Consider the following 27,884-nt stretch of genomic DNA (forward strand, 5'->3'; position numbering starts at 1 on the left):
TAAAGTAGTCAAGATTTCCTTTTACTCAAAAAAAATCACTTCAGAGGTGACCTCCATGTACAAAAGGCAAGATCAATCACATTTGTCACTGGACACAAAGGATATTTCAAAGGTATTTAAAAATGGTAATTTCAAAAAGAAAAATTAATTTTAATTTTTCTACTGCATTATCAAGACCATACTTGCTTAACAAGTTAATTATGCTATTGATACAAAACATACAGTATTTACACTTAACTGTACAAAATAATTTAATGTTTACAAAAATATTAGAATGTTTAGTTGACTGACACAGTCTTAAGTAATCTCTTCTAGAGAAGTATATAGTAAGACCACTGATTCCCATTTCATTTCTTTTTTAATAAGTCAAAGAAAGGATGCTGCAATGCTTCATCCAAGGTAATTCTTTGAGTTGGATCATATTCTAACATTCTTCGAACCAGGTCAAACAGTTTCTCATGTTCTTCATCATGACAAAGCATAAATTCCTGGGGGAGAAATGTTTTTGTTTAAAAAAAAATTTAGTAATAGTGCAAACATGTGGTTTATTTAACCTTTAATCTTTTTTTCTTTTACCTTTAATGGTTTGCAGCGTCTCCTAACATATCTACCAGCAGAACTGTGTTCATCCCAATCTAGCTGGTTATGGTGAAAATACTTGCGTTTTCTACAGAAAAAAAAAAAGTCTGGATTAGTAAAATAACAAGAGTTGTATCTTTACCCTGCACCCATGAGGGGAGACATGGAAAGCAGCTCTCTCTAGGTGTACAGACTTATATAATATATATGCATACAATTTTTAAAAACCTCAGTAACAATTATATATCAGACATCTTATATCCTCCACCCTGTGAGGTTTTAGTCTCTCAACTAAGTTGTTCCTAACTATCACACATGGAACAATGTCAGCTTAAAACTAGGGGCCCCCTGGATCCAGTCCTAAAATTCTGTTTTCACTAGATCTAGAATGGGGCTGGAAATCTTTATAAAGAACTCCCTCGGTGGCTTCTGCGATGAAGCTGTGTTTGGAAATACCACCTTGTCTAAGAATATACAGCTGGTTAAGGACAGAATAAATTTCACACTTAGAGTGATATGATTCCAAAACACAAGCTTTTCCATATTCTATGTATTATTTTTACATCACCTTAAGAAAACATTTATGCAAACGTAAACTTGAGTTAAAAAAAAAAAAAAAAAAAACCAAAAGCCATTTTGTTTACTAGATCAGTGGTCCTCAACCTTTTTGGAACCAGGGACTGGTTTCATGGAAGCTGATCCGGAGAGGAGGGATGATGGTTTGGGATGAAACTTCCACCTCAGATCATCAGGCATTAGATTCTCATAAGGAACCTTCATGCAACGTAGATCCCTCGCATGTGCAATTCACAATAGGGTTCACATTCCTATGAGAATCTGATGCTGATCTGACAGGAGGTGCAGCTCAGGCAGCAATAATGCTCACTCACCCGCCACTCACCTCCTGTTGTACAGCCCAGTTCCTAGGGGTTGGGGACCCCTGCACTAGATCACGAGGTAAATATTTTTTATTATATTAGTTTTTAAAAACATGGCCTAGTGCAGTGACTCACACCTGTAATTCCAGCACTTTGGGAGGCCAAGGCAGGCGGATCACCTGAGGTCAGGAGTTCAAGACCAGCCTGACTAACATGGTGAAACCCCATCTCTAATAAAAATACAAAAATTAGCCAGGCATAGTGGTGGGCACCTGTAATCCCAGCGACTCGGGAGGCTGAGGCAGGAGAATCACTTGAACCCAGGAGGTGGAGGTTGCAGTGAGCTGAGATGGCACCACTGCACTCCAGCCTGGGTGACAGAGTGAGACTCCATCTCAAAAAAAAAAAAAAAAAAAAGAGTAAGATGCAGTTAGAAGTTACCTCCAGTACAGGAAAAAAAAAAAAAAAAAAAAGTCAAAATCTATAATCCTTGGAATCAGCATTACAACAACGTTGGGTTTTCTGTAGTTTGAATATATGCTATTGCACGTATCCAACAAAAGGCTTTAATCTTAAAACATACCTTGTTTTCTGAATCATGTGTTGTGGTATAGGTCCTAATATTCGTTCCATCATTGCCAGGTGCTCTTTACTATCATGAGTCTAAAAAACGTAAGGAAAAGAAATTTAGACTCTCCATTTCCCTACAGACACAGTAACTTGCTTAATCTAAAATCTTAGTTTCCTTCTTTATTTGTATTTCTTACACTGTTTAAAGAATAACTGGGCAAGGTTACCAGAAAAATCGTCTCCTCATTTAATCAGCTGCTTAACCAAAATTAACACCCAGTACCCAATGAATAGTTCACTTGTTAACACTTACTACTCCCAGGCAACAGACATACATACAGTCCCAATAATTCTCTAAACAATTCTGAGCTAGGTATGTGGGAACATGAATTTCAAAAAGGTTAAGATACTACCTCAAAGTCATATAGCTCATATATGAGGAAAGTTAAGCTATCAACCCATCTCAAAGCACATATCCTTAAATTAGACAGTAACAGAGGCGTGGCTAAAGTAGAATACAGAAAACTGTCAAACTTACAGCTGGAATGGTATGCTTCTAGAGCAGAGGTTGGCAAACTTCTGTAAAGGGCCAGATAGTAAATATTTTAGGCTTGGCTGGTCATGAGTGGACCCTATTGCATATTCTTCTTCTTTTTGAAAAAACAGGCACCAGGCAGGATTTCACCATAGGCCAAAGTTTGCTAACCCTTGTTCTGGAGAGCAGAGGCTGTATGCAACACTTTTAAAAGAAATCTATCAACTACTGTGCCTTGTATATTGCTTCCAAATCATTGTGATACATGACAGGAATAAGTAATACTAGCTTCACATTTTAAAGAAATTCCTTAGTTTAAGAGTATTTCGCAGGGTGGAGTTAAAATATAAACCACCTCTCAAATAATATATACTTCATTTAAAACTCAAAGTGATTTATAATCACAAAATCACCTGAAGCATCCATTTTATGTAAGTCAGATTGATGAAAGCATTCACTTTGCTTAACTTTTTCTTGACCCTACGGCTCACCACTGCAAAACCAGACAATACCTCCCAGAACTGATCGATAGCCATGATTCTAAGACATCAAACTTATCTATAAACTCAGAGTACTTTTCAACAGGATCTCTACAGATTAGACAGAAACAGAAATCTGGTGAGGTGCCCCACGAACAGGGAATTCATCATTGTGCAACAGCTGCCTAAGTGACTCTTAGCCCATCATAGCTGCATGCCCCCTGCACTGCTCTAACTTCAAATCTACCTCAACAGTACTAGCTGGCATCTCCAGCCCCTCTTCCCCAAACAAAACAATACAACACCTTGATCATACCACAACCCTACTTAAAGTTCTTCAATGGTTGCATCACCTAAAGCTTTCAAGAATTTAGATTTCAGGCTGGGTGCGGTGGCTCACACCTGTAATCCCAGCACTTTGGGAGGCCGAGGAGGGCAGATCACTTGAGGTCAGGAGTTCGAGACCAGCCTGGTCAACACAGCAAAACCCTGTCTCTACTAAAAACACAAAAAATTAGTGGGGTGTGGTAGCTCGTGCCTGTAGTCCCAGCTACTTGGGAGGCTGAGACATGAGAATCACTTGAACCTGGGAGGCAGAGGTTGCAGTGAGCCGACATTGTGCCACTGCACTCCAGCCTGGGTGACAGAGTGAGACGCCATCTCAGGGGGGGAAAAAAAAAAAAATTAAGATTTCAGATGTAAGTACAACTTAAAGACAGAGTGGAAAAGAAAGTAGAGTTTCCTACTTTTTGTTTTACCAATTAAGGACTTTTTATTTTTAAAAGCAAACTACCAACAACTATGACTATCATTACATAAAAGAGACATTTAAAAAAAAAAAAAAAAAGCAGGAGGGATAATCTCTAAATAAGGGTCAGAATGGCAACCCTAGACAACCATGTTCATTTTGGACCAGTCTACTTTTGGAATCCACTGACTCTAGGATCAAACCAATACCTTGCGAAGTCTTTTATGAATTGATCCTTGCCTATTGTTATAATTTTCCCATTTATACAAGACACTCTGACAACGCTATTCTTCCCTGAGTAGAATATGTTCCTTTACTCCTCTGTGCATTTACAGATACTATTTCTTCTTCCTTATATGCCCATTGCACTCCAGTTTTCTAACTCCTCCTCCTCTTCCTATGTTCTCAGTGACGCCCTCTCTAAAGAAAGTAATTATTAACCTTTCCTGGGTTCTCCCTACCTACACTTTCTGTCTTTCTTTTTTTTTTTTTTGCAACAGAGTCTCACCCTGTTGTCCAGGCTGGAGTGCAGTGGCATGATCTCGGCCCACTGCAAGCTCCGCCTCCCAGGTTCACGCCATTCTCCTGCCTCAGCCTCCCGAGTAGCTGGGACTACAGGCGCCCGCCACCACACCCGGCTAATTTTTTACATTTTTAGTAGAGACGGGGTTTCACCATGTTAGCCAGGATGGTCTCAATCTCCTGACCTCGTGATCCGCCCACCTCGGCCTCCCAAAGTGCTGGGATTACAGGTGTGAGCTACCGTGCCTGGCCCTCCCTACCTACACTTTCTACATTGCTCCATCACAGCAAATGCTACACTATACTGCAATAGTTTTCCAATGTCTTTTGCATGACTTGAGAAGATGTTGTCTCTTCACCTTTACATACTTATACTTAGAAATGCCTAAGACATTATACATGCTTAATACTTGAGTAAAATACAATCCCTTGTTGTTCCTGAATTCTTTTATAAAAAGGAATAAGTGACTCGTTCATGGCCATATTGATAGTCAAAATAACTAGAACTGAAAACTGGCCACATTAACACTACTGCAAATTTATGAAGAAGCTCTACAATTTAAAAAAGGAGACAGTATGAACCATATATGAACCACGTGTTACAAACACTAATCACATGCAAAATTAACTATCATCACTCACTCATAGTAATATTTCATTCAACTGTGGTTTTAAAGAATGACCATTTTGCCTAAGTTTTAATCTCAAGAATAATGATGCATGGCAGTTTTCCAATATGGAAGTCAAAACTTTAGCATACCTTTAACGTTTACAATTTGTTATGAATTATTAAATGGAATTTACTAGCCACGTACCTGAAAGACTGTGAAACCAAGGTAATATTCAATAAGAATGCAACCTATGCTCCAAACATCACAAGGCTGAGACCAACCTAAAGCTATTTTAAAACAAATAGAAACATTTTACTATGCAACAACTTTTAATTGACAGTACATTAAATCCTTCTCTATATTGAGTGCTCCCTTTACAGAACCCATTTGGGAGAATGACACCAAATTCAGGGTTTATATTTCTAGTTTTGCAGCAAATGCTCTTCAACACACTCCATAGTCCATATGCTCACATCAAGACACAGTATTCTAACTAGGGAGGGGCGCATGTTATGTAAAATAAAATGGGGCTACCATTTTCCAACTATACAACCAATTCGTGCAAATATTCCATAGTCTCTGAACTGTTTATATAATGGGAGAGCACTGCTGTTAAAACCATTATTATGCTCAGTTCATGGTTAGTCCAAGAATTTTTATATTTTATTAGCACAAATACAGGTTTATAATTATCCTCAGAATGAAATTACTAATCCCTTATCAATTATCATCAGCTTGATGCATGAGTTTACTTCTTCCGTTAAGGGAAATATTACCGTTTTGCCCAAATTGTATAAAAAGTATAATGGGAATTTTAAGCAGTTTCACCTATAAGCAGAAATTACAGACACATTGGAGCCCAGAGAGGGATCTATATATAAACATCAGGGCTGTCTATACATGATTTTATACACTTTCTCCTTCAGAATTCTCAATGACAGTATTATACAGATCAGAATAAAACATCTAGTCTTCTTAAATCTATACTGACTGGGAAGGAGAAAGAACCAACCACATAGATATTTTAATATTTCAAAGATCAAATATTTAGTAAAAAAAAGTATAAATAAAATCTACATTCAAAGACATTTCAATTACTTTCATTATCACTGAAGTTAAAGATAAAAGAAGAAATATATTCAAGTCAATATATAATGACTTAAGTCATTTTTGTTAACCACCTGCTCCAGTGTCTATCATTTGAACAAACGGATAATAATAGAACATGGGCCAGGCACGGTGGCTCATGCCTGTAATACCAGCACTTTGGGAGGCCGAGGCGGGTGGATCACGAGGTCGGCAGTTCGAGACCAGTCTGACCAACATGGTGAAACCCCATCTCTACTAAAAATACAAAAAAATTAGCTGGGCGTGGTGGCAGGTGCCTGTAATCCCAGCGATTTGGGAGGCTGAGGCAGGAGAATGGCTTGAAACCGGAAGGCAGAGGTTGCAGTGAGCCGAGATTGCGCCACTGCACGCTAGGCTGGGCAATAAAGTCAAAACTCCATCTCAAAACAATAAATAAATAACAAAAATAAAAAATAATAAAAATTTAAAAATATATATATAAAAATTAGTTGGGCGTGGTGGTGTGCACCTGTAATCCCAGCTACTCAGGAGGCTGAGGCAGGAGAATCGTTTGAACCCGGGAGGCAGAGGTTGCAGTGAGCTGAGATTGCACCACTGCACTCCAGCCCAGGCAACAGAGTGAGACTCTGTCTCAAAAAAAAAATAAATAAATAATGGAGCATGGTTTCTACCTATTAACACATACAAAATCCGTAAATGCTAGAGCTCAGACCTCATAAAAGTTTTATTTTTCGACCAGGCACGGTGGCTCACACCTGTAATCCCAGCACTTTGGGAGGCCAATGCAGGCGAATCACAAGGTCAGGAGTTGGAGACTAGCCTGGCCAATGTGGTGAAACCCCATCTCTACTACAAATACAAAAAATTAGCTGGGCCTGGTGGCGGGCACCTGTAAGCCCAGCTACTTGGGAGGCTGAGGCAGGAGAATCGCTTGAACCCGGGAGGCAGAAGTTGCAGTGAGCCAAGATCGTGCCACTGCACTCCAGCCCGGGCGACAGTGCAAGACTGCGTCTCAAAAAAAAAAAAAAAAGTTTTATTTTTCAACCACTCCTATCTCCCAATTTAGTTTTTTCCCAGGTGACTGTAATCTTCTGCAATACACCATTCTAAATCATCTCATTCTTGGATGAGTTAGCTTTTATACCCAACATGAGGCCAACTGCCCACTTCAACTCTAGTTGAACCTGACTACATTTTCCTCTCCAATTGAATTACGCCTTCATCCTCACTCCAGAAAGGTCCAAACAAAGGACGTTTCTATTCTCCCAATCTCCTGATTCTTTCTCCTCAAGGCCAGAGACTCCAATTTCAGATTTGTACTATCCCTTGCTTGGCCACATTTGGAACTTTATTATTAATAAGACTGACCATATTCTGGTGGGCGCGGTGGCTCACGCCTATAATCCCAGCACTTTGGGAGGCCAAGGCAGGCGGATCACTTGAGCCCAGGAGTTCGACACCAGCCTGTGCAACATGGCGAGGCCCTGTCTCTGTTATAAAAAACATAAAAATTAAAAAAAAAAAAAAATCCTTGGCCAGGCACAGTGGCTCACGCCTGTAATCCAAGCACTTTGGGAGGCTGAGGCAGGAGGATCACCTGAGGTCAGGAGTTCGAGACCAGCCTGACTAACATGGTGAAACCCCATTTCTACTAAAAACTATAAAAACTAGCCGGGTGCGGTGGTGGGCACCTGTAATCCCAGCTACTCAGGAGGCTGAGGTAGGAGAATCGCGCAAACCTGGGAGGTGGAGGTTGCAGTGAGCCGAGATGGTGCCACTGCACTTCAGCCTAGGTGACAAAGTGAAACTCCATCTCAAAAAAAAAAAAAAGGGTTACTATATACTATATTTTACTCAATCTAGGATAGCATACTGTACGATGCACCACTGTTTCATATGCCAATAACAGAAAAGATGCCAAATATTTGGGGAAAAATCTGATTCTTAAAATGAGGAATCTATTGCCTTCTAATCTCTGAAAATACCTCTCTGTCCACTATCTCTTCCCATATTGCTTTCTTTTACCCTTACACAGTAGCTCCCTTCAATTTGTACTAAGCAGAAATCCTATTATTATGCATTTAAAAGACAAGCTCTAGAGTTGTGCTTGTTCAATATGGTAACCACTAGCCACATGTGGCTGTTTAAATCTGAAATTTAAATTAACGTAAATTCAAAACTCAGTTCTCCTCAGTCACATTGGCCCCACTACAAGGTAGTCAGTCACGCACAGTGACTAGTGACTACCATATGGGACAGTGCAGAAATGGAACATTTCCATCATCAAGGGAAGTTCTGTGGGCATGAGCCGCATAGCATTCTTGATTTCCTCACCCCTTTACTACTCTACTCTAGGTAAATATCATGAGTTTGCTTTTACACTCCTATTCTGAACTACCAAGTCCCGTTGGACACACAAAAAAAGTAAAAAGTATTAAAATACGATTCCACAAAAATGCTTTACAATCTAACCTCAGTTGGACCTAACTTTAGGCTAAGTAATCAGCTTACTACATTCAACTCTCTTGATATGCCTGATCTGAATGTTTCCCAATGTCTCCAAGCTCCCAAGCCAATCTCTGACTTCCCTGATTTATTAACACGACCTGGTCTATAACTTTTAATGTTGAGGCATAACACTTCCTTAATAAGTCCCTTCTTATTTGAAAACTCTGCACCTTAACTCATTTTCTTTCCCAGACCTTCTCACATCAAGGGTTATCACAGGAGCTCTCTTCTTAGAGAAGCCCCTCTTTCTTCTCTTGACCTTTATCCATCCTATATCTAGACATCTGCCAACCAGTTTCCTCAGTATTTTTACCAGCCATGTGCTTTTGTGATGGCATGAAAATAGGTACTCATATAACTTCAAAATCACATTTTTTTGATGCATTTAGCTAACACAGCCTGTTCTCTTATGATAATTTAAGATTCACTTGTTCAAAAATAACCACCACCTGGAATATCTTTCCCAGACAGTATCACATGTTTACCACTCAGGAAAAGTATTTATAGCAATGTCCACACATTTTTTATGAAAATAGAAAACGTTTTCTGAATCCTGCTAAGAAGATCATACTTCCCCACCCCACCAGTAAAGCTGTAAAGAACAAAAATCTCTTATTCAATTATAATATCAGAAAGCCAGGTGTCTACTGACCCAAAATGACCTCGGGAGCTCTGTAGTGCCGGGTAGACACCAAAGTACTGTGATGTTCATCATCATACGTTGCACTTCCAAAGTCAACAACTTTGATATCTGTGTTTTTCAGTGTGCGTTCATCACGTTTCTAGAGAGATACAGTTGAGTAAATATGAAACTCAATAGATATATTTCATAGCACTACTCAAAAGGCCAGCACATGAATTATCTTCTTGATTGTCAAAGTAAGCTCATGAGAAAGGCAAAGAAGGATTACTTCTTTTTGGTTAAACATCAGGATATAATAAGGCTCAGAAGTGAAATTCCTCATCCAAAGATCATCAAGTTAAATTAATTTTAAAGGCAACCACCAAAATTAAAACAAGTCTTTAACTTACCATTTTAGAATTATATTTGACTACATAGTCAGACTTCACAAATAAAATATTTTCAGGCTTCAGATCTGTATGGGTTAATTTATTATGATGTAAAACTACAAGAGAACAAAAACACATTATTAGTTTCACTTACAAACTTAATTTGTACCAGCAGGGAAAGGAGGACTGGCAAAGGATACAGTGGTCAAGAGACGTTTCATCTTTACTTGTAAAATGTCTGTTTTTTAATGACAACATTTGGATATATAGCTTGTATAATAAAAACAAGTTTTCTGGTGCTTAAAGATTTATCTTAATTGTTAAGGAGGTACAAACATAAAAAATATTTAAAAATAAAGATTTATCGCTGGGCACGGTGGCTGACGCCTGTAACTCCAGCACTTTGGGAGACCGAGGGGGGGCAGATCACAAGGTCAAGAGATTGAGACCATCCTGGTTAACACTGTGAAATCCCATCTCTACTAAAAATACAAAAAATTAGCTGGGCGTGGTGGTGGGCACCTGTAGTCCCAGCTACTCGGGAGGCTGAGGCAGGAGAATGGCGTGAACCCGGGAGGCTGAGCTTGCAGCCACCCGAGAGCGCCACTGCACTCCAGCCTGGGCGACAGAGCGAGACTCCGTCTCAAAATAAATAAATAAATAAATAAAAATAAAGATCTATCAAGTGTACTTACAATTTATTGACTGGCAGATCTGATACGCCATCTGCCTGATGTGGTCAATTTGAAATGGCAGAAAGCTGTTTTCTTTAATGAAATCATAAGTACTAAGTCCCAGCAGTTCAAACACAATACAGACATGACCATGATGATCAAACCATTCTAGCATCTGGACACATCGGCTAAAACAGAGCAAAATACTAATTCAGTTTATGGAAATCTGAATACTTCATGTAATATGATGGCGCCTAGGTTAAAGTTATACTTACAAGACACTATTGGGATCAGTACTATTTAAGTGCTCTAATACTTGGATTTCTGAACGAGCTGCTTCACGGTAACGGCCTACATTTTTTACGATTTTCACTGCTACATGCATGCCATCCCTTAAAAATAAAATTAAGATAAAAATGATAAATGTACAAGAGTGAGTTGAAGCCATGTTATGCTCTAAAGCATAATCTTAATTACCAATTCCTCTATGCCATTTAAAATAATCTTTCAGAACATATAGCAGATTCCATATAACATCTTCTCAAAACATTTTGATAAAATACTTTATATGAAGTGATAATTCCCTTAATACTTACGAGTTTTAACGTTTGCTCCCAGAATTTTAAATTTAATTACATTTTATGCAACAACAGTTTTAAAATATATATACAAATGTAAACCAAAAATAGGACATGCTACTGTTAAAAGCATTCATTCATTTACCAGGCTAGGCCTACTCTGTGCCAGGCAATGCATAGATATTAGTGATTAAAAGACGGGGTGTGTCCCTACGTACTTCAAAATCTAATGGAAAAGACAGACAGAAACAACTTAGACTTCTTCACAGAAGAGGTGACACAGAACTGAGTCCTGAAAGATAGCTGGGAGTTTGTCAGATTGGGAGGGAAACACCCAGGTAAAGGAGACCCCAACTCTAAGTAATGAAGCCCAGAAAAACCTTAGCAGATGCACTGATGCAAGTATACAGAAACCGCTACAGGGGAGAGCAGTGGGCTTTAGACTGGGGCATCTGTAAGAATGCTTCCTGAAAAGTATAGAGCCATAAATGTTTCAAATCTTCAATTTCTTTTTGCCTTCCTTTTTAAACCTAATCTACCTACAGACGAGCCAGCAGTCAAGCCTTCTTTTTCACTATTACCCTTCCACTTTACAAAACCATGCCCATCTCTTACTAGTGTAACAAGATGTATGCCCTAGGCTATAAAAAACATTTGGGGGAAACAAACACGTATTCTAATGGCTGGATACAAAACCTTTTTCCACATCCAGTGGTTTCCAATTCATTGCTTTCAACAAGGCCCCAATGAATGTGAACTGATAAGTGTCACTAAAAAAAGTTTTTTAATATTTGCCATATACCTCAAGACTTAAAAGAACTCTAATAAGATTACTGTGACAAAGCTTCTACTCCTATCTATTTAATTATATGACCAAAAAGTTTTCTCAGTGCTTGTATCCATAAAAAAAAGAAAACAGACAATGCTAAACAGTCAGATATTTATCTATGGCTACATGTACTCATTTTTTTAGAGGCCTCAACTGCCCCAATGAAGGAAACATTCCAGGCCAGATGTGGTAAAGGTGTGTGCCACACGTGACTACAGGCTCGCACCTGTAATCCCAGCACTATGGGAGGCTGAGGCATATGGATCACTTGAGGCCAGGAGTTCCACACCAGCCAGAGCAACACAGTGAGACTCCATCTCATTAAAAAAAAATTTTTTTTAAGATACATTTCATTAAATAGACCAAGACTTAGACTTTCAAGAAATTCTAAAAGGACATTAATGGGATGACTGGTGAAATGTGAATAAAGTCTGCAGATTAGTTGGCAAAATTTGAAAACATATGTATGTAAAATGATAAAGCAAATCTTATAAAATGTTAACATTTGGAAAATGGGTTAACATTTGGAATATATGGGAATTCTTTGAACTATTTTATCAATTTTTCTGTAAGTCTGAAAATATCTCAAAATACTTTAAAGTTCAATTTACATTCACATATTTGTTGCAGAAAAGCAAAATGGGATAATTTAGGATAGTATTTATGGAAAGTGAAATGACAATAAATTCAATAATAAAACATTTCTAAGTATTCAAGAAGAGCTTGTTTATGGATGATAGTAGGTATCAAGCTGCTATGGTATTTAGATTCCCTGAAATGCATTTAGAGAGAGGTAAGTTTTAATTTTTTAATATTAATATTTACAACAGGTTGGAAATTACATCCTTCCCAAATAATTTATGATAAAAAATTTTGTCATTTTAGAAATGTGCAGTTTCGCAGTTCTAAGAGCTTCACTTACAAAAGTTTTCAAGCCACAAAATAGAGGTCCTAGAGGAAAACGGTAAAATGAGGCAGAAAGGGTCAAATCACAAACTTTATTCTCTAGGCCCTAGATAATAAAATTTCTTTATAGTTTAGGAAGCTAACTTAACATTGCAGATTAGACATGCTTTATTGCCTCTATAATCTGAAATTGCCAAATCTTGTATACAGGGTCAAGGGCCTCAGTTCTGGAGTTCTGGGAAATTCCTTCACTTGAACATCCACTTTAATTTCAATGATTTCCCCCTGCTGAAATTTGTCATCATTCTTTTTTTTTTTTTTGAGACGGATTTTCACTCTTGTTGCCCACGCTGGAGTGCAATGGCGCAATCTTGGCTAACCACAACCTCTGCCTCCCTCCCCTCCCGGGTTCAAGTGATTCTCCTGCCTCAGCCTCCCAAGTAGCAGGGATTACAGGCATGTGCCACCACACCCGGCTAATTTTGTATTTTTAGTAGAGAATGTATTTCTCCATGTTGGTCAGGCTAGTCTCGAACTCCCAACCTCAGGTGATCCGCCTGCCTTGGCCTCCCAAAGTGCTGCGATTACAGGAGTGAGCCACCGTGCCCGGCAGTCATCATTCTTAAGATCCACATTCATGGTAAATAAATCATACACAGTTCAAGAAATTTTGGTGAGAAATTTACCCCCCAACACACGTGGCTACCATTTAAAATATATTCCATCTTGGCCGGGCACAGTGGCTCAGGCTTGTAATCCCAACATTTTGGGAAACAGAGGCGTGCGGATCACTTGAGGTCAGGAGTTCGAGACCAGCCAGGCCAACATGGTGAAACCCCATCTCTACTAAAAGTACAAAAACTAGCTAGGTGTGGTGGCAGGCTCCTGTAATCCCAGCTACTCGAGAGGCTGAAGGAGGAGAATCACTTGAAGCAGGAGAATCACTTGAAGCCAGGAGGCAGCAGTTGCAGTGAGCCAAGATAGCACCACTGCACTCAAGCCTGGGCAACAGAGGCCCTATCTCAAATAAATAAATAAATAAAATTTCATCTAAATTATGACTCTTTCCCCACCAAAAATATCAGAATGTTCAAAAAGGAAAAAAACAAACTTACATGCCATGATCAATGCACTCTACAACTTTGCCAAAGGCTCCTTCACCCAAAGTGTCCACGATTTCATCTAAAGTGAGGAGGGAAAAAGAGGTGTAAGTACCTGAGTACAAATTGTCTAGTAATTCAAACAATGAATGCTTAAGTGTGGAATATTTTCAAATGATCTCTATCAAAGCATAACTAAGGTTTCAGCACTCAAATTATTTTAGTTTCAGCTGCTACAAAAACAATTAGATAGAGCTATCTTTCTTGCTCTAATCTCAAATTCCACTATTATTTTGGAACTTTAGAATAGAAATATTTAAATTCTACAGAAAAGAAGAAATACAAAAGAACAAACAAACCCACAAAAAACAAAATAAAAAAGCAATGAAGAGTTCTTTAGCCCCCCGCTGACAAACTATTCTTAAAAAGATTATTCTTTCTGCAAAGTTTAAAAAGTGTTGAAAAATATTCTATACATCTTGCTCTTAGAACGTCTCCACTTTGACAGATCAGGTGACCCTCCTCATCATCCTCTATACTCCTGGATCTTTTCCTTCGGTGGCTCTTCTGGAACGGCAAGTGGGCAGCACCAAGATCGTCCAGCCAATCAATATATCAGAGTGAATTCAGGGCAGAATACGCAATTCATTCAGCGGGGAGATATTCAGGCATTCAGATAAGCACCAGGCCACGAACAGTTGGCAGGAGCAATTTCAAATTCAGTCCCCAGAAATTCACAGGGCACAGTTTATGTTACAGAAGAAAAACATGGCAAGGAACAGATTTTCAGATAAGATACTTAAAGTTGCAATAGAAAAAAACAACACAATTGTCTCTTTAAAATACTGATTTAATTGAAGTCTGAAATTTAAAGAATGCAATGTCATGATTTACTTATCTCTTGCTATAAATAGGATATGCTGTGAATTGAGATGTCTAGTTTGTCAGAAAAATGTTTTAAAATGTCAAGACTATTTGAAATTATTCTAATTTAGCAATATTTTAAAATATACACGATTAAAATAAAAGGGGAAAATAAAGGCTATTTAATTTCAATGTTCAATCTAATAAAAACTAGTTTTACTGAAGAAAACTTGGGGAGAAACTAATTCAAAGTTCTCTGTTCAAGCAGGTGAAGATGTCCGAGTGTTAAAAAAAAAAGGGGGGGGGGGGGCAGACTTTTTGGATGTTTCCCATTCAGCACCCATTTTCATAACTTCAAAAGAATGCATTGCAGACAACGATGCACTGTACTATGGAACTATAATCTATGCAGGTTAGCAACATTTAGGTATCCACCAGTGCAATGTTTCACATTTATTTTCAAGTACCAGATAAAGGCTTTCTAAGAAAAAAAAAATGCTTAAGATGAAAGAAAAGATATGGGTGCGTGATTTTTTCATAAGAATATGTTACAAATACAAAAATATTCTTATTATTAAAATCAATAAACTCATTATCTGGTCTGCAGAATATGAGGAAATGTGGGCAAATGAGGGCTAGCTAATAAATATACAGATCAGCTACAAGAATTTGCAGATTTCCTTTAAGGATTTAAGTAATATAAATACAATTATAATATATCCAAATAGTATTTTATATACATATATAAAAAATTAGAAACTTATCAGCTCATTAAGAGTACACACAAATAAAACTCCACTCAAATTAAAAACAAAACCAATCATACCGAACGTGACTGATGACTTGAACAGTGTCTATTGCGCTTCCTTTTAGGACTGCTTCTCCTGCTGCGGACTGAAGATTTACTGCAGTGGATTCGATAACCGTTTTCAATGTCTCTGTGATAATGTCTAGGAACATATCCTTCACAGTAGTCATTCCTGTACTCGTCAACGTATCTCCGGTCCCGATAATCTCGCTCATTCAAGGACCTTGCTTCTAAATAATGACTGCAAACACATTAAAAGATTTCGAATTATTCTCTTCATTCTGCAATCATGTGGTTCAAACAAAACATTTTTCCCAAAAATTCTTAAACAGCTAACTCAATATAAGAAAAAAATTCAAACAGATGAATTAGCATTTACATGTATCTCATAAAGCTTAAGAAATAATTTTACTTTAACAGACAAGCAAATGGGCCCATTATAGAGACTGCTGTCAAGCACTTCACACCAAGGAATAAAGCTTGAGTCAAATCATTAATTCATGTCTAGTGTTTACTTGATTAAGTGTTCTTTTACCTTCTGCACCTGTATCTAAGCTGTCTTAATCTCTCACAGAGGTACAATCAGAGGCAGGCAAAAAGGATTCCTTTCTCTTTTAATGTAAGAGCATTTTAGATATCCCTGGCACAGAGAGAATTCCTTCATGAAAGGTATATTAGAGCTATAAGGAGCCTTAAATGTATTCCAGCCCTTTCATTTTACCGACGACTACATTAAGATCCCTAGAAGAAAAATGATTTGCCAAGGTTGTATAACAACATTAATGACAAAAACTAAAATATTTTCAAACCACTATTATACAGGCTAATTTTATCACACACATCATCTATCACGTCTCCTCTACTCTTTGCATTTCTAGCCTTGTTATTCCTGTTTGAGAAACAGACAACATAGCTTCTGAGGACTACCTCATGTGCCAAAGGCATCCAAAATATATCCCCCTAAAATAAGAAAGGGATCCTGTAGTTTAGGATTACAGTAGTTCCACCACCCTACTTCCCTTTGCATTTCTAATTTCCTGTCATTCCTGTTTGAGAAATACCTAAGAAACAACAGAAAACACCATCATCTAGTGCCACAGTGCTTTAATCTACAGATCCCTTTGAAAATCTGCTGAAAGCCATGGACTCTCTTCCCTAAGAAACACATAAACAAAACTTGGCAAGGAATTTCAGAGGTCATGGACCTCAGGATGTCAATGGATCCCAGTTAAGTGGCCTTGATCTGATGGAAAGAAAAGGACATAGATTCAATTGGCCCAGTTTCCCGTCCCCCTCTCTACCTGGGATGAGTGTCCTCTTCAACAGAGTGCGAAGCTTCAAGAGGGATGCACATGGAGCACTGAGGGAGAGAGGGGACACCTGCCCAGTCAGACAAATCGGCTAAAATAATCCTAACAAGCAATGGAGTGACGGATGTTGACTAGATTGCCCTCACCAACCCCTTTCCTTTCTCCAGAATATGCTGTCATTCTTTTTCCCAGGGGGCTGGTTTAGGCAGAAATAGAAGCATCTTTACAACTACTACCCAATAGGGCTAGCATCAAATCTAGGCTGGGGAGATACAGAAACCCGGTTCTCTTTCCCTAGCATCAGCTTTAAGTTGTATTTATTGGAGAAACAACTCAGGATATTTGGGTAAGACTGTGGGTAGTCTAGGTTAGAGATCTGATCAGTTGGCTTGAAACTGTCAGGGAGAGGCCACCAATACAATAAGCTAGACGTGACCATACTTTTAAGGGTATCCTTCCCGTAAAAGTCCAAAATCCTTCTAAAAACTAGCACTAACAATCTTTAGCTGGAATACTGCATGGAATTAGAGCTGCTAAGCCATAAACAACGTATAGAGTAACAAAACATGGAGTGAACACCATGAGGACAAACTAAAAGGATGAGAGTCTCTTCAATAGATAATGGCCAATGACCAAGGCTGAGAGATTATATAAACAAAGTCTACAGAATTACACAGGCTATGGACAGGGTAGACAGGATGAACAGACTGACTTAATTTTTTTAAATATCCACTGAATTCCCAGTGAATATTTCACTATAGCCTTTCAAATAGCCAAGACGGATGAGGGTAAGGGCATTCGTTTTTATATCCACACAGGTCCTGTGGGAGATAAAAAAAAAATTATATAAGGCAAAGTCCCTGCCAACAAATAATGAACAATTTGAGATTATTCACATAAAAATGAAACAAAATCCAACAATGTAGGAAATCCTAAAAGGTTATAACACATGAGTGCTTAGAGTCAGAGATGGGGAAAAAAATCTGTTTAAAATGGTCAGAGAATAATTACAAAAAAAGATGGAAATAGAGTTGCATCTTAAAGGGAAGCCAGGATTTGGACAAAGTAGAATACAGAAGAAATTCCGGGGGAGAAGAATGGCATATTACCATCTTAAATTCATATGGCACTTTTAGCCACAATGGCTTAGAGATGGATTTGTCTATGCATTACTCAGGAAAAAGACAATCCCAGCAAGAGCAATTTTCACATAGGGGAATGTAGACAAATAAGTAAGCTGAGAATAGCATCGTTAAAAACCCTGCGCGCTAGGCTAAAGAGTATTTCTCAAAGGACGGTCTATTTATCAACAATATCAAATATGGAGTTCTTATTAAAAATGGTAACCCTGGGCCTTAGGTCATACTCACTGACTCTAAATCTGGTCAACATACCTCCAAGGTGATTCTTATTCACACTAAAGTTGGAGAATCACTGGTTTAAGACTTGATACTTTATGTTACAGGCTTCTGACCACAATATATAAAGGTAGGGTTTACAGCCACATCAGTCTGTCTAATGCAGAATGGATTAACTAAGCCTGTAGAAAGGGAGACCAATTCACAGGCTACCTCCAAAAGACAAATCATAAAGACACTATGCAATATATATATGACAAATGGTTAAAATAATGTCATAAAAAGCTCTTCTAAATCAATAAAAAAAAATAAATAGGCTAAGAATAAAAAGATGTTCAAATGATCAATAAATATATGACAGCGGACAAATTTGTTAGAAATTTAAAAATTCATTTAATCAAAACATTATTCTTGGCCTTTCAAAACAGCCAAGATTGGTGAGAGCATGAAGGAGCACGTTGTATAATTTGGCAAACTCTCTAGAAAAAGAAATATGAACCTGTAGCAAGAAATAAGAGTTCACACCCTTTAACTTAAAAATGCTTCTTCCTGGAGTGTATTTTCAGGAAATAATCAGGGGCAAAGATTTAGAAACAAAGATTTTTTTAAATTATAATTTTACAGCTAAATAATGGGGACAAATTTCCTACAGAGATTACCATCTTTATACTTTTCTGCATTTTTCAGTTTTTTGTTATTTTATAAAAACACTCAAAGTTTTTGATCTTCAAAAATTAGAATATTCTGGATTATGGTGAACGTTGACCACCAAACACACCTGGTACAAATGTCAAAGAAGGCACTGGCCTGGTGGTTAACTGGACTCAGTATCATGTTTATGTAGTTAACTATGAGCACAAATGAACTGTTCATCACTCATCACTTCCTGTCTATATATACAACGTATAATTATCCTATGAATAACCAGTACTATGATGTTAAGCCTTGGGGTTTTTTGTATTTATTAATAGTGGAGTACAGATAGTTTTTTTTAGTGTACTGTACATTAATTATTAATTATCTCTGGTCTTTGAAATCCTGTCATAAACCTTCCCCCTTCCCCTTATATAATAATGTGTATGAAGCATGATTTGTCTGCACTGACTACAAATAAGCTCAGTTTGGCAGAACAAGTCTGTTAACGTGGAGAAGGAAAGAAATTACATACTGTTTTTTAAAGTAACCCCAGCTGGCTAATTTAGAAAGCAATCTGGTAAACAGTCCCAATGGAACATCTGCACAAAACAAGAAAACAGAACCAACAAAACAAACGAAAAAGGGAAATTAATGAAAGAGTGAAAAATTACCTAGCCTTTCTTTAATCATTTAGAACTTTAAGATTCCTTTAATTCTATATAAGTATATTACCTCCAAATTTTACACTGGTAAGAATACAATAAAATAGGACACATGCTGTTGCAAGTTTTTATTGAGGCCATTTCCCAAATTACTAGCTACTACCTACGCAAAAGAATAGTTCTTAAATAAAGCCAGCTTCTAAAAATCCCAAACAAACATATCCCTTGGCCTCATCTACAAATATAACCTGTACAACATGGTATAAGTGACTAATAATACATGCTGCTTTTCTCTGTTGGAATAACTCCTCCCCTATAAAACCCTATCTTATTTCTGAAACAATGAGCACTACAATATACCCATCTCCCTCCTACATACAAGTTAAAGGTACTCATTGGGCATTCTATCACTATTACTTAACTTTTTGTGTGTCATCTCCCTAATCACGTTACTGGCAGTTGGGACTCACCATGTTATTTAATACATTTTACATTCACTTACTGATCAACTGTCTCCTACCACTCCCAGGCAGACAGACATAAATAAGGATAAGAACTTTGTTTTATTCACAGCTGTAGCCTCAGCACCTATAGTCTAGTCTAAAATAAGTACTCAAATACTTTCTAAATGAGTATTTGTTGACTGAATTATAAAACAATTTGACAGATGAAAGCTATACAAGCAAATGACAAATCATTTAAAACTATTAGAGCTAAAATGCTACTAGTTCAAGAGTTAATTTACCAATCAGATTCTTTAAACTGGTGATGTGGTTTACAATGCCTGTTCTCTTGTGTGCTACTATGAGATCTCCTCTTCCGCTTGTGACTTCCACGGTAGCTTTCATGTCCCCAGCTTTCTCTGCTATCCCAATCAGGACAGTGAGTTCTTTTGGAATGCCGCATCTGTTGATAGAAATGAAAAGGGAATTGTGGAGGTTATAGATGTGTGATAGGTAAATTATTATATATTAATATTCTTTAAGTATCAAAACCCAACACACAGGGTCTTACAGGCGCCAAAATCTTTTTAGGTGGTAATGCTTCCCAAGGCACTGGTGTGTCGGATGACTGCTAAGAGGCATAGAGATCTAGTATTAAATTGTGGGTAATACTGATACTTTAAGACTTTTTTTTTGAATTCTGATTACATCCAGGACAAATTCTCAGCTTGGTGCTTGTCTTCAACTAACACTTGCTAACTGCCTTTTTAAAAATTAAAAAAAAAAGGGGGGGGCCAAATAAAAAGGTTCAGGCCTAGTGTTTCCAGCAGACAAGTATTTAGCTAAAAATTAGTAACATTTTTATTTATCATTTTATTTTGTTACTTTATACTTATTAGTGATTTTCCAACTAAGTTATTGACATATTTTCTTTTAAAAATGTTAACATTAAAATGTGAGCTGATTTAAGGAGAAATAATATCAGTGTCATGCAGCTTTGGCGAAGTACTGTAATACAAATAACTGAAGCGCAAGACAAAAACACTTAGGGATACTAAATACGGGAGGTGACTTTGTTTTAATGGTAAAGAGCTATTCAATGATGAAGCTTCTTTTTCTCAAATTCTCCATAGTTCTTTTCTCTAAATCTCAGAATGACTCTAAGCTTTGAGAATATTAGTTCTGTGTGGATAGAACACAATAGTCAACAGAGAAACTGAAGAGATATAAAAAGGTGATTTTAGGCCGGGTGCGGTGGCTCATGCCTGTAATCCCAGAACTTTGGGAGGCCAAGCCCAGGAGTCTCAGACCAGCCTGCGCTACACATAGTGAAACCGTCTCTACGAAAAAATTTTTTTAAATGTTTATGTGATTTTATGAACTCATTTTCTCTATCCAACAAGTTCATTTTCTTATCCAGCAGTTATTCTTAACCTTAAAATCTATTTGTAGTAAATCTGGAGTAACTCTGAAAAAGAACTCAACCTACAAGGATGCACACTGAAGCATGGTCACAGTGAAAGCAAACGATAACAGTGACATCTGACTCTATTTACAAACTCCAGTGCATAACCTGGGTTCCTTCCAGGCTCAGCATCTGTGCTCAAACAATATAACCCCTATCTGTCTCTCCCCATCTTAACTATTTTCCAAAGCAGTTAAGTTTTAACAGTCAGGTCCAAATTCTGCTAAACAGGGTGAGTTTAAATGGTAAAAAGAGAAGAATTTCACAATTTAGCAAGGAGCTGAAAAAAGCTAAAAAGGAGTAAAATCCACTTAGTTAACCTCATTCAGCTTGCCCAAATGACTAATAAGCAAACAAATGCAAGTAGAAATTTAAATAATTTTAAATGGATTAAAGGTTTTGAAGTGAGGCAGCTTCAATTCTTCTGGGAGGTATTCCACAAGAAAGTATGTGTCACGCCATCAGAGTCTGATTGCCACCAGACAGTCAGATATTTTAATTCACTCTCTTGCTGATTCTAATTCTATAGCACCCTCCTAATGTGGCTGTCAGCTTACTTTACAGAGGAAGAGAAGGCACTGATCAGGCCAAACAGCAATTCTAAAACTCTTGTTAGCGTCTCAATAGAAGTGAGCATTCCGGTTTGATACAAATGGAGTCACTTCCATATGGGAACGTGACATGAATAACAGCACAAATTTACTTGAGGCAAAAGGCCAAAACACAAACTTTCTTCATTAGAGCTATCAAGAAAAATTTATGGCTGGGCGCAGTGGCGCCTCACTCCTTGAGCCCAGGAATTCGAGACTGGCCTGGGCAACACGGCGAAACCCTGCCTTCACAAAAATACAAAAAATTAGCCGCACATAGTGACTTGAGCCTGTAGTCCCAGCTACTGGGACAATCACTGGAGCCCAAGGAAGTCAAGGCTGCAGAAAGCCATGATCACGCCATTGCATACCAGTATGGGCGACGGTGGGACCCTGTCTCAAAAAAAAAAAAAAAAAGAAAATGTGTATTTCAAGTGCAGTTCTTCTGAAGCGTTCCGTCAAATACCAAAGTTGTATTTTAACCACATCAGGAACTCAGCTTGGTTAAGCATTTTTAAATCATAGCAAGCAAAATCTCATCTGATGACCCTCCATTACTATGAAGTTTTCTTGAAGACTTATGTGTCTTCTTCAGTTTTGTTTTTTCCTCTTCTACTGTAAGTCTGCCACAACCAGCTAACCTCCAGCAAAACAGAATTCTCAAATTATCAGTTAATATGCAAACATTAAAATAACGAGCTCCCTTGTGAGAGTCCAAAATTCTTCTCAAGTTCACTACTTCAAATGTAATTCAGCTGTTAGTCCCAGCCTCTGACCTCCCCCACTCACCCTGCAATGTTCAAAAATATTTTATCTGGAGGCACAAAGATCACCCGACCCACGTTCTATGTGGTAAGGTTCCTTCGCATACATAAAAAAGAAAAGCTATCTAGAATCATGACACTGCCTCTAACTAATAAAGGATCCTACATGCTGGAATAACTAGGTATCTTTCAAAAAACAATGACACAATGGATCTCATATGCAGATCCATCGCCACTGCCCTTAAGATCCTGCAGTTCTTGACAACTTTACGCTATGTACATGGCTTAAAAACATCGAAATAGGTTACAAGTTTAGGATTGGATGGCTCCAAGAGGACTGCATTTAATGGGTTACAAGCCTGTAGGGGTGTGTAAAAAGCACAATCGCACAGGACAGTTATGAAGCAAGACAAAGTGGCTGGCGAGTTCAGTTTGCGGGGCGGTTTCCTAAGGATCGGATAAGCATATCTGGGCTATTTAGGCAACCAGGGATAATAAGATGCAAAACTACCAGAAACGCAGGTTCGCTGCAACAATGTTGTGTTCAGCATAGTACAGAGGACTAGCCTCCGCAAATTTCCACCTCTCACACACAAGCAGCTACTGCCCTCAACCACCTGGATTTGCACGGACGCCCCGTCCCCACCTCCCGGCTCCTGGGCACCCGGCCAGTGCCTTTGGCGCACTCAAGACAGGGGCAAATGCTTGACACTGGAAAACCCCCGAAACGCTACAGACGACCCAGGCCAGGAATCCAGGGGAAGACTTGATCTCCGACGGCACGAATGCCGGAGACGGCTCTCGAAGGGTCTCCCGACAGGTCCTAGCGCCCGCCGGCTGGAAGAGGTCCCGACAGGGTTAACCAACAGCCGCGCTCGCCAGCCAGCAGGGGACCGCGAGCCCACGGCCTCCGGAGCCGCGACGCGAGCGGCCAGGGCCCTCAGAGAAGGGTCAGCGGCAGAACCGCGACGCCCGAGCAACTTTCAGTGCTTCCGGCGTGCACCAGCCGAGCAGCGCCCCGCAGAACTCCCAACTCAGCTCCAGAAGCCCAGGCCCCTAACGCGTTCGTTTCTCCGACACCTGGCTCGGAGACCTAAAGACCGACAGCCGCCTGTCCCAGCACACACCATCTGCAACCCTACCTCCGCAAAAGCAAATGGCCCTTCGGCCGAGAAATGTCGCCAAACTGCCGTCTTCCCTCCTCGGCCGCTGCGACAAACACCCCACAAAATGGCGGCAGCGCCGTCGCCCTACAATCCCCCGGTCGCCTCTAGCACCACCTACGCCGCGCGAACGCGCCTGCGTGACAGAGCCTTGCGCGCTCCCGCCGCTCCACCTAAGGGCGGGGCTCCACGTGACGTAAGAGCGGGACCCGAGCCTCCACACTGCGGCTGCGCAGCCCAGGCATTTTTCCCACCCACCCCCACCAACGCCCCCGGTCCCGGGGCTTCTGGGCCGGGAGGGTGTTTACGTTCTCTACGGGCTTGGGTGGAACCGGGAAGGAACGCCCGTGTCCCGCCCTAAGTGTGTAACGCGTGTCTGCCCCCTCCCCCGGGGCAACTCCCGAAGCAGCCGGCACGCGACAACGGCCCCAAAACCGCCCAGGGCGGGGCCTGGCTGGTGCCTGGGCTGTTCCGTGGACTGGGTGCTTGCAGTCCAGCCCACTTGGCGCTTCCAGTCTAAGGTGGATTCGGATAAGAGGCTGTCTCAGAAAACAAGCTCAAGGGGTGCTTATCTTTTCAAGGCATGTGCTCCTATTCAGAACAAAACAAAAACCCGGAGGTTTCAGTGGAGACTCCTGACAAGGTTTTCCTGTTAGGATCCCTACTTCCTGAGCAGATAAGGTAGCTGGAAGTTTCCCTAACGAACTTTTCCCCATTTTTTTTGTCCCTGCGGGCTGATTTTATTCAAGGCAGAAAAATGTCTCTGAGCTAGTGATAGTCCGTTATGGGGCTTGCTTACCTCAAATAGGGTATTCTGCAGTTTTGAGAACCCCCAGGCAGTTCCCCCGTGTAAGTATGTAACATGAGGAATATTAGGGTCAAAGTCGGAGCCCTGTGGGGAACACTTAAGGGCCAGAGGGAAAGGGGCCTGAGAAGGAATGATCAGCAGAGGAGGAGAACCAAGAATAGGGTGTCAAAGCAAGGGAGGGCTTAAGTGAGGGAAAGGGTTTAGGTGAGGTGAGACTGAAGATCGTCGCGGGGGACGGCGGGCGGGGTGGCAGTTGGCTTCTGTATTCTGACGGGGATTCGCTGGATAAAAGGGAAAGCTAGAAATCAAAATTGGGAGGGTAGGGTTGAACTCTTGCGGGTATTAGCCCAATAGCATGTGGGAGACCTGTTATCCTGTTAGGTGAAAGGAGGGAACGGAAATACCTTTAGTGAACTAACAGGATAGAAACTTGTGCCATCTGTTTTGGGTAAGTAGGGTAAATTTAGATAAATCTCGGAGATTGTACAGCATTTCAAAAAGTAAGTTGATATGACAAGTTGAATTTTCATGGAGATTGCACTCCAAGAAGTGAAGTTGAAAAGAAACTTGGAAAATTGGAAGAGTAAACTCCTTATGCTACAGAATGAAACAAATGATATTATTTTCATCTAGAATAGCCACCATTTTTGCATCTACAAATATAAATCTTACTCATCCTTGAAGGGCCATTTCTTCAAGATGCTGTCTCTGACATTAGTTCCCACCCATTTCCCTGCTCCTGACTACTCCAGTTAGATGTGAAGTCCTCAAATAGTGGAGTATTTGGAGCCACCTGGTATGCTAACAGATTTTGCCCAAAGAGTGAAATGTATTGGTTCTACAATTGATTACACATCCTGTCTCAAGGGAATCTATTAGATAGAATGTTGAGCTGACTGGTCTGGGCTATAATACAAGGTAGAGTGGGGCTCAAATTGCAGCATATGAGAATGTGAATTCAAGCTGGCACCAAAGAATGTTATCCTGTTTGGTGGAGTAGGAGAGATTCTGCCTCATGAGGTTATAAGAAAGTGTGGTCAGGACAGCCCACAATTCTGCTCAAAAAAGCAACACTATGTTAAAAAGCAGCGACTTGAAATGCCACCTACAGAGGCCTTTATATTATAGACGTCACACACACTGTTACCCAATAGTAGAGTCTGCTTTGTAATTACATTCATCTCGCTTTAGTGTTTTAATTTGTATGCCACCAAAAGGTCTAATGTTTAAAAGTGTGTAGTGATCAGAAGGAAGCTGAGAATGACTAGCACCTCTGTGCTATGTGATGCAGCACTATGGTGCCCCTAGTCACTCTCTGTGGCGTTGTGCTTAGTTTGGAGACAAGGACCTGATTTATATTGTCTTTGGTATCTCAGACCTAGAACCCAGTAAATATTTGTAGGTTGTTTACATAAGCTGCTTTGGGCTGTTTTGCTCAGTTGGTTTAAGGTCAAAGTGAGTAAGTTAAAGGTAGACATTTCATCCCAGCATCACTGCACCAGTTAGCTTACCACCCTTACGTGGCAGCCTAACCCTTCCTATTAAGTCAGTTACCTGGCAAGACTTCATGAAAAGGTTTATCTAAATTTCTGAGAATCTGCTACCAATACCAGAAACACTGCCTAATCCAGTGGTTTCATCTCTACACAAGAACAAGTATGACCAAAAAAACCTTTGAGTTAACTGATGTGTCAAAGCAACTAGTCAAAGGCTGGGCACGGTGGCTCACGCCTGTAATCTCAGCTTGCAGGCAGAGGTGGGTGGATCACTTGAGCCCAGGATTTCAAGACTAGCCTGGCCAACATGGTGAAATCCCATCTCTACAAAAAATACAGAAAAAAAATTGGCTGGACATGGTGGTGCCTGCCTGTGGTCCCAGCTACTCGGGAGGCTGAGGTGGGAGGATGGTTTGAGCCCAGGAGGCAGAGGTTGCAGTGAGCCAAGATCGGGCAACTGCACTCTAGCCTGGGTGACAGAGCCAAACCCTGTCTCAAAAGCAAAAACAAAAAGAACTAGTTTAAGAATTTTTTTTGGCTGGGCGCGGTGGCTCACGCCTGTAATCCCAGCACTTTGGGAGGCCGAGGCAGGCAGATCATGAGGTCAGGAGTTCGAGACCAGCCTGGCCAATATGGTGAAACCCCGTCTCTACTAAAAATACAAAAATTAGCTGGGCGTGGTGGTGGGCGCCTGTACTCCCAGCTACTCAGGAGGCTGAGGCAGAAGAATTGCTTGAGCCCAGGAGGCGGGGCTGCAGTGAGCTGAGATCGTGCCACTGCACTCCAGCCTGGGCAACAGAGTAAGACTCTGTCTCAAAAAAAAAAAAAAAAAAATTTTAGCTTTGAAGAGCAACCAAAGGAATATTCTTATCACATATTCTAGGATATGTATACTACATGCTTAACTTCAGACATCAAAAACGCTCATATATGAAAGCCAAGTTTTAGAGTAAAAGTCTAAATTATTGTGTAAATTAAAAGCTTATTACCTTATAGAGTAACCTTTACAAAGGTATAAACCTTTGCAGTTATAGCCTCTGTTATTAGCTACTGGTTACTGATATTTACTAATTAGAGTTGCTTTTAGCTATCAAATGCTCATTCTATGCTAACCACTTTATATACATGATCTCATTTAATCATCTGAATCCTATAAAGTGATCATTGGTTATTTGCCCTAGATCAGTTATCAAGTCCCAGAATCAGGATTCAAACCCAGATCTTGCTTGCTCCAAAGCTCTTGTATTTAATCCGTTCTACTGACTGCTTCAACTTACACAACAAAGTACATAGCAACTTACTTCACTTAGTCATTAGAGCAAACACGCTGAGTGCATCTTTCAGCAAGATCAAAGGTTTGTCTTAAAAAACCACTCTCCAAGGTAATATATCATCGAAGGCTTTTCACGATGACACAATGGATCTGTTTATCTCCAGCACATCAAGGTCACTAAAGGTCTCAGTGCCTTATTTGCTGTTTAACACTGAGTCACAAAGGGTCTCCCAGGCATCCCACACTGTCCCAGATGAGTGACATCCCAGGTGCCTCCAGTGTTTCCTGATACTATAAAGCAAGATTCAGTGGCACCAAACGGTGCCAGAAGCATTCTCTGGTTCACAACACACTTTGCAGTGTACATGTGAGGTGGGGAGTGGAAGGGTCCAAAGAAGGATTTAGCTCAGAGGTTGTGTAGGGGAATATGATAGGCTGGTCTTTCCAGCCTCCTTGTCAGTTTCTGCAACCACCAATGAAAGGTTCTCAGAGCTAGTCACAGCTGAATGTGCCTTTTGGATACACCTACCACACAGACTGCAGTAACCTTCAGGACTTCTCATGCTATTGGTTCTAGAAACTGTAGCATATCAACAATTTAACATATGTCCTGCCATTTCATGCCCA

At 39.8% G+C, this 27,884-nt stretch overlaps 1 protein-coding gene across 6 annotated transcripts; it reads right to left on the bottom strand.

Annotated features, from left to right (window-relative positions):
- CLK4 (CDC like kinase 4) lies at positions 1–27,403 on the bottom strand. 6 transcript variants are annotated; one of them, XM_063665391.1, is made up of 14 exons: positions 23,660–23,799; positions 20,001–20,161; positions 19,126–19,192; positions 15,308–15,530; positions 14,094–14,184; positions 13,633–13,699; positions 10,480–10,596; positions 10,226–10,392; positions 9,552–9,646; positions 9,172–9,301; positions 5,127–5,209; positions 2,041–2,120; positions 577–667; positions 1–488 (listed from the first exon to the last, which is right to left on the bottom strand). In XM_063665391.1, the coding sequence occupies exons 2-14, from the start codon at positions 20,101–20,103 to the stop codon at positions 348–350; spliced, it is 1,455 nt and encodes a 484-aa protein (XP_063521461.1). In that variant the 5' UTR covers positions 20,104–20,161; positions 23,660–23,799; the 3' UTR covers positions 1–347. The 6 variants fall into 6 exon arrangements, with proteins under 6 accessions (XP_063521461.1, XP_054343563.1, XP_054343562.1 ...); XM_054487588.2 differs by lacking the exon at positions 23,660–23,799 and adding an exon at positions 16,591–16,649 and having other exon boundaries at positions 20,001–20,044; XM_054487587.1 differs by lacking the exons at positions 19,126–19,192; positions 23,660–23,799 and adding an exon at positions 27,286–27,403.
- Between the last annotated feature and the right edge of the window lie 481 nt (positions 27,404–27,884).

Source organism: Pongo pygmaeus, chromosome 4 (assembly GCF_028885625.2).
Source record: "Pongo pygmaeus isolate AG05252 chromosome 4, NHGRI_mPonPyg2-v2.0_pri, whole genome shotgun sequence".
Taxonomy (NCBI): Eukaryota; Metazoa; Chordata; class Mammalia; order Primates; family Hominidae; genus Pongo; species Pongo pygmaeus.

Excerpts from the sequence above, each read along its gene's own strand:
- CLK4 (XM_063665391.1), bottom strand. The coding sequence starts at position 20,103 with ATGAAAGCTACCGTGGAAGTCACAAGCGGAAGAGGAGATCTCATAGTA. Across the intron at positions 19,193-20,000 it reads CAGTTTAAAGAATCTGATTG|ATGTTCCATTGGGACTGTTT; the intron begins GTAAATTAACTC and ends TGTTTTGTGCAG. Across the intron at positions 668-2,040 it reads CACATGATTCAGAAAACAAG|AAAACGCAAGTATTTTCACC; the intron begins GTATGTTTTAAG and ends TTTTTTCTGTAG.